We start from the raw sequence: 7,137 nt of genomic DNA, 5'->3' as shown, positions 1-7,137 counted from the left end.
GTCTGTTTTTTCCTCTCTCTCTGGTGAGTTCTTCTAATATATATATATATATATATATATATATATATATATATATATAAACTACATAAGTATAATAAGTACAACGAAAACGTATAAAAGTACAATTAGTAGTAGAAGCCCCGACTTTGTTATCTTATTAGTGGCAGAGACGCTTTGAATCAAGACTTCTGCGGCTATATAACAGGTGTGTGAATCATTTATGTAGGTTAAATGTACATTTTTTGCTTTTCTGATTATTTTGATGATAGATAGATAGAGTGAGATGACAGACAGACAGAGTCAGATGACAGATAGATAGATAGAGTGAGATGACAGACAGACAGAGTCAGCGAGCTGACAGACAGACAGAGTCAGATGACAGACAGACAGAGTCAGATGACAGACAGACAGAGTCAGATGACAGACAGACAGAGTCAGATGACAGATAGATAGATAGAGTGAGATGACAGACAGACAGAGTCAGATGACAGACAGATAGATAGTCAGATGACAGACAGACAGACAGATAGACAGTCAGACAGACAGACAGATATAGATATCAGACAGACAGATAGATAGATAGATAACAGATAGACAGACACAGATAGATAGATAGATAGATAGATAGATAAGATAGATAGATGGAATCAGATAGAATCAGATAGACAGACAGACAGATAGAGAGTCAGATGACAGACAGATATATGCAGCTGCTAGAATACTGGTTAAATGTACATTTTTTGCTTTTCTGATTATTTTGATTGCCTTTGGCCTGAAGTTCTCCCTTCCCACTTTATTGTTTGCCATCTGCTATGTTGTATAATTGTATAACTCTCGATATAAAGACAACATACCGCACTCAACCTGCTGAAAAAAAGCCTCTCTTAAAAGACTCCGGAGGAATAATTAATTGCGTACGGACAAGAACAGATTAAATGTGTGAGACAAGCTCAGCTGTAACGACGCAGGTCACAATGACACAAAAATAACATTGCTTAGCATCAATAAAAGAAGTATAATGAAATTGTATCCTTTAAAGAAAGTACGTCTCTTACGTATTAATGGTGCATTAATTAAACAGGCCACCAAAATAACAACAAAATTAAACATTTTCAGGGCCATTTCAATAAGATGAAACACTTAACAAAAGGGAAGTTTCCAATCCATAAAACAGATTGAAAACTATAATCACACACCAAAAAATGTTAATAAAAGGATCTAAAGCATTAGAAAGCATCTTAAATATTCCAATGAGGCTTCCAAATTACTTTAAATATTTTTAAATAAGACAGAACAATCTTTAAAACAACTACAAATCAAGATACTTCTTAATTTAAGTCAATTTTCTGGAATTGTACGATTTAATTTGAAATATTTTAATCTATGGACATTCATTTTCAGTAAATGACAGGAGGGGTGCCTTGGAATATTGTTGTGGATAGTAGGGGGCCCTGCAGTTCAAAGGTTAGAGAAACACTTATCTAAAGTATTGATGACATCAATAAGCCATTTATACAACCCCAACACTAACCATCATCTTCATCTGCTACTTTTTCGGTTTCGTGCCGAGGACGTCCAGCTATCTGAACAAGCTCCTTGATGACTTCCTCTGTGGTGATTCGGGCATCTATAGCCAGGAACGCTTCTTCCAGAGCCTGGGAATATGACAGCAACCAGCGCAGACACAATGGCTATGTTTACATGCACAACTTTTGTTTCAATTGGACTGAATTCTTTCCGATTGATGCATCTGAATGTAGTGTTTACAAGAACGCTCAATAAAGTGATCGGGTTGATGTGTGCGTTTATATATCACAAGCTTGAAATCGGAATTGATTTTTTGACACGTGCACACTTGGAATATACAGAGTGTCCCACTGTTTGTGTTTGTACCATTCTCCTACACGGTTTCTTAATTTGTTTTAAACAGCAGACTTAATATTTATCCATTTCTGGTCATAATTTAGTGACAATGATCATATAAACCACTGTGCCGTGCTGATTACATTTATCACGCAGTAAAAAGCCCCTCCTCGTGCCCAAAACCAGTCGTCTGTGGATGAGAATATGAAACGAGGACCGGTGGGACGTTGTCCTGCTCCACTTCACAGACGCTGAGTGAAAAGAGTTTTATAATGACAAGACACTCATTTATACAACACTTTATTCAACAGGAAGAACAGCTCATTTTGCGAGTCATACGTCATTACGCTATTTCTATATCATTGCACATGCGCAGTCCTTTCAGTTTCGGTTTTCAATCCGATCGAATGTTTACATGTACTCTCAATCGTATTAGAAAAGGAATAAACCAACCCCTTCAATCTGACCGAAGCTCAATTCAGATTGATTAAGGTGTTTACATGAAGGCTTTTCAGTCCGATTGAGCCACCAATCCGATTACTAATGGATTATTTGGTTGCATGTAAACGTAGCCAGTGATTACACCCATTTTCACATATGATGTAATCTAATTAAGACTACAGAAAGTCACATGAGAGACAATAATGACTATAAAACAGCAATTTCCTGCAAAATCCAGCGGCCTGAATGATCATATTTGCATATCTCTACTAAAATACCACAGAGCTGCGAGCATGTCAATTAAAGGATCATAGCAGACGCAACTCATATCGGTCAGAATCAGACGAGGACAACAAACAACCGTGTGAGGTGCAGCAAGGGTTACCTTTTGCAGTTTGCCATCCTTATACGCCTTCTGCTCTTTAATGATGTCAGGTAAAAACTTGGAGCAATACAAAGCAACCTCTTCACCTGGAGATACGCAGTAAAAGACTATCACTAAACAAAATGATCAAATTGATAATTCATCCAAGAATATTATACAGGTGAGATGTTTTGTGAATAATGGCATCATGAGGGTGAGTAAATGACAACAAAGGAAGTGTAAATTTACGTCCGTAGAGTAGAATGCAGAAGAAATTTCAACACTTCAGCAATAAAAAAAAAGACACAAATGTTTGTCTAGAGTAATTTGTGCTTATTAGTACGGTTGAACTGGATCATCGAAGGTCAGAAGCAAAGACATTGGTTAATAGAATGGGATTAAATACATAAAGGATATTTGTGTTGTTTAACATTTAATTATTGCAGGTTTGCGTCATATTCTGAGTTGCATAATTTTTATTCATTTTGAGGAATACTGAATCTGTGTGGTTTTGTGCGTGAGATAATGCATATTCATATTTATTTTAGAACTACAGGAACATCTTCTGATTTCTCTCAACACGGGGACAGGAGAGCTGTCAGTCAATACATTGGAGAAAAAAAAGTAACTTGCGTTACTTATTTGAAAAAGTAACTCAGATATTCTCTTGTAACTTAAAAAGTAATGCGTTACTTTACTAGTTACTTGAAAAAAGTAATCTGATTACGTAACTCGCGTTACTTGTAATGCGTTACCCCCAACACTGTGTATATATATATAGGCTACCTAAAAACCCTGATATTTAACATAATTTGATCATTTAGAATGCGTATCAAATATTGTTAACTATAAGGCCTAAAAATGCTATAAATTTCAGTTTTGTTGTTGTTATGTGTTAACATATTAGCTTTAATTATTTTTTGTGCTTTGTAATGTTTTAATTTTGTAATAATTGCTGCAAAGCCCCAATATGTCAATATTTTACTTATCCCATATCTTGTAACATCATAAACTATGTTTATTTTCCACGTGCAATAACGCAAGTAGCCTATATATATATATACAGTATATATATTTACACATTTTTGAGGTGCAATCACATCTCCATCAAAGTCGATTCAAAGGTCATCACGAGGTATACAGTATAAGACTCCCATGCTGTAGGTGGAGCACTACATCAACCTCCACAGGATCTGCTTGAAGAAGTCACGCATGCAACTCAGGCTCTGTGACAGCTTTCCACCGAGAGCAGTATATTTTTGATAAGCTCTGTGGGCCATCCGTTCAAACAGCACCGGGAGATGCCGCGGTATGAGCTGTGCGTGATCCTGAAGGCGATGCAGAGGCCGGAGACCGCGGCGGTGCTGCGGCGCACGGTGGAGACGCTGCTCGAGCGCGGCGCACTGGTCAGGAGTCTGGAGAGCCTCGGCGAGCGCAGGCTGCCCTACAAGATCTCCAAACACGACTCTCGCCACACGCACGGCGGATACTTCTCCGTCGACTTCCACGCCTCGCCGAAGACCGTCAGCGAGCTGCTCGGTCACCTGGAGCGGGACATTGACGTGCTGCGCCCCACAGTTTTAAAGAAAGACACGGAGCTTTCCAAGGCGCAGTGCTGTGGGGCACAAGCTGAGAAAGCGAAGAGTGCCACATCCAGATAAATGTGAGAATCCCATTGTTTCCCTGGTCTGTTTTTACTATGAGGGTTGGGGTAGTTACTAAGTTACACTAAGTTAAAACAATGGATAAAATGCTCAAAATGAAGTAGTGTTTGGATTTAATGGAGTTAATGTGATGAACTACACGCCTATCCTAACTCGAGGGGAACTGAGATCATCACAAGTCGGTTCAAGTCATTGCAAAAGTTAGTTCTAGGTCTAGCATTGCATATTTTCAGGTGCTGCTTTTATATGCAATGCAATCTGCACTGAGGTGTTCAAATGCTTTTGGGCTCAAAGTCCCCAGTTTGGTTGGAGTTTTTGTCCTTTTTTTAGTTTTTATGAATAAGATGGTAGTTGTGCTGTCAATGTGCCATAAGTAAATTCTTGTCTTTTTTCCCTAGGACTGTGAAGATGGGCTCATCTGCTGGATCATATGAATGGACTTTCGCAACGAGATGAGCTAGTAAATGTCAGCATCCTTTTTATAGTTTATGCATTTACGGCAGCTAGTTATGTGATGTGTGCTTCTGCAAAGAACATGACCTCTTCGCAGGATCAGCATTTTTGGAGTATTTAATTTTAATATGACAAATTCTACTTCAATAATTGCATGCTCATGAATAAATAACATGAAAAAAAAAGTTGTTTATCTCAGTCTATGACAGTCATACTGTTCCACAAAAGCAACTTGCGAATAAAAAATATGATTGAAGTGTTGTAGAGGAAAGCTGTACCTTCATTGATTTATCTTCAGGAATACCGTAACATGCTGTTCTCACAACTAGAGTTCATTGTTAATAAAGTTCATCAACTTTTCCTTTTCGAGAACATGAAATAAACAGTCTCCAGAGAAAAGATGAAACGCGTCAGTTTACACACAAAAAGGGTTTAATCGATTCAAAGCCTAATTAAACAAGAAGAACAGCAGCTTCTTTTAAGATGTTTTTTTTTTGTTTGTTTGTTTTTATATGGTCTTATCTTATAATAAGAATCCCTTATTTCAATAGGTTAAAATTTAAGAGGTGTCCGAAAAAAAAAAGTCTTCCGTCTACAAATGTGTCATAAATTTGGATTTTAATGGTCAGGTTACATTTGACATACTAGACATATAGAATGCAGCCATGTGACCATTTTATAGTTTTTTTTAAAAATTATAATTATTTGGGCAAGCTGTACCTAGTCAAAATAATTTTAGATAAACGAAACATTCATATATTAATATGGAATAAAGTTAAACTCTGCAGTAGAATTATTGTTGTTGAAAACCTGATATAAATTTAGAATTGAACCACATGTAAACCAGTTCTATTATTAAGATGTTATCTTCCCTTTTTCAAGTAATGCAAAACAGTCCTCATAATAATTCATCTGTACACGGGAACAAAGAAAGAGCAGAACACACACACACAATCATTGTTATTATTATTATAACTTAATTTATTAAGTAAAAAACACACAAAGAGTAAATGTTAATAGTCAATGGTAGTTTAGTAGTTATATAATGGTATCTGGGACTCAAAGGTACTTCTAAGAATATCATGGTACAACCAGAGTGCATGTCCAAAAAACATGGTAATATGCAAATGGAAATTCAATTATTAACACGCATTGAACTTTTGTGACAATTGCAGAGCAAGTTATGATGCCATGTGGACTAGTTAACATGAATTTGAAAAAAAACTAGACTTTTAAACATTAAAAAAAACAATGCACAAAGAACAAAACAATTCATGAAATTATGATTAAAATATGATTATCATTAAATATTAGGGGCAGAATTCACCAAAAATGATTCTAATTCAGGTTTTTGAAACAGAAAACAAGCATTTGTATAATTTTGTATGTAATTGTATTATTTGTATAATAGGGGTTTGAACCCCAAACTCTATAGCTATTGTAGTTATATACACTGTAAAAAAAATTCCGTAAAATTTACGGTAAAAAACCGGCAGCTGTGGTTGCCGGAATTTTACCGTAAAAAATATGGCAGCAACGTTTTAGGTTTTACGGTTTTAATTTAAATTTACAGTTAAATACCGTAATTTCATTAACTGATATAATGTTAATATATCAACCTATTGAAGTACTGAAATCTGTTTTGTAGCTTTGTAATACACTGATAACCACCAAATGCAGGTGACGATGAACAAGCAGCTTTTAAATAATAACATATATAGAAGGTCCACACAGTGTCATTCACACAGACACTAAACACCATCATGGTGACACACATGAAACTGAAATAATGCAATAAACATTCATTTAACAACATTAGGTGTAACACTCAACCCTAATATACAAAACTGATAAGAAAAAACTAAGAAGAAACAGTTATTTCAACAAAAAAACATCAAATTTGAAATGTAACGCAGGGAATTCTGGGAATGTCAATTTACGGTTATTCACTGTAAATTATAAAGTCTTTTTCACTTCCAAAAACGGTATACTACCGTAAAATTACATGTAATGTCCAATACAGTTTTTCACCGTATATGGTAGGGGAATTTACCGTTAACCATTTAACAGGTTTTTACTGTAGCATTTTTACAGTCTTTTACCGTTAAATTCACGGTCATTTTTTACAGTGTATAAAGGAAGGTATAAACCGCATCAATACTATGTAAAACAAACACACAAAAAAATGACAAAGTTCAAACGATAAGAGCTTGATTGCGTTCTTCGACCCACACAAACAGCCTCAGCAGTGTTGCCAATTTAGCAATTGTTTTTGCTCAATTTAGCAACTTTTCAGACTACCCTAGCAACTTTTTTCTTCCAAAAGCACCTAGCAACAAATTGAGCAATTTT

General features: G+C 35.8%; 1 protein-coding gene across 1 annotated transcript; it reads left to right on the top strand.

The window, feature by feature from the left end:
• The first annotated feature begins 3,853 nt into the window (after positions 1-3,853).
• Positions 3,854-5,049, top strand: LOC107575615 (28S ribosomal protein S6, mitochondrial-like). Its single transcript, XM_016261970.1, has 2 exons — positions 3,854-4,331; positions 4,731-5,049. Exon 1 carries the CDS (start codon positions 3,970-3,972, stop codon positions 4,327-4,329), a length of 360 nt encoding a protein of 119 aa, XP_016117456.1. The 5' UTR covers positions 3,854-3,969; the 3' UTR covers positions 4,330-4,331; positions 4,731-5,049.
• The last annotated feature ends 2,088 nt before the right edge of the window (positions 5,050-7,137 follow it).

Source organism: Sinocyclocheilus grahami, unplaced genomic scaffold, assembly GCF_001515645.1.
Source record: "Sinocyclocheilus grahami isolate Dianchi unplaced genomic scaffold, SAMN03320097.WGS_v1.1 scaffold2758.1, whole genome shotgun sequence".
Classification (NCBI taxonomy): domain Eukaryota; kingdom Metazoa; phylum Chordata; class Actinopteri; order Cypriniformes; family Cyprinidae; genus Sinocyclocheilus; species Sinocyclocheilus grahami.
Note: the sequence above shows the minus strand (reverse complement) of the source record. Positions and strands in the feature narration are given on the sequence as shown.

Bases quoted from the DNA above. Each gene is read 5' to 3' on its own strand.
- LOC107575615 (XM_016261970.1), top strand. From the start codon at position 3,970: ATGCCGCGGTATGAGCTGTGCGTGATCCTGAAGGCGATGCAGAGGCCG.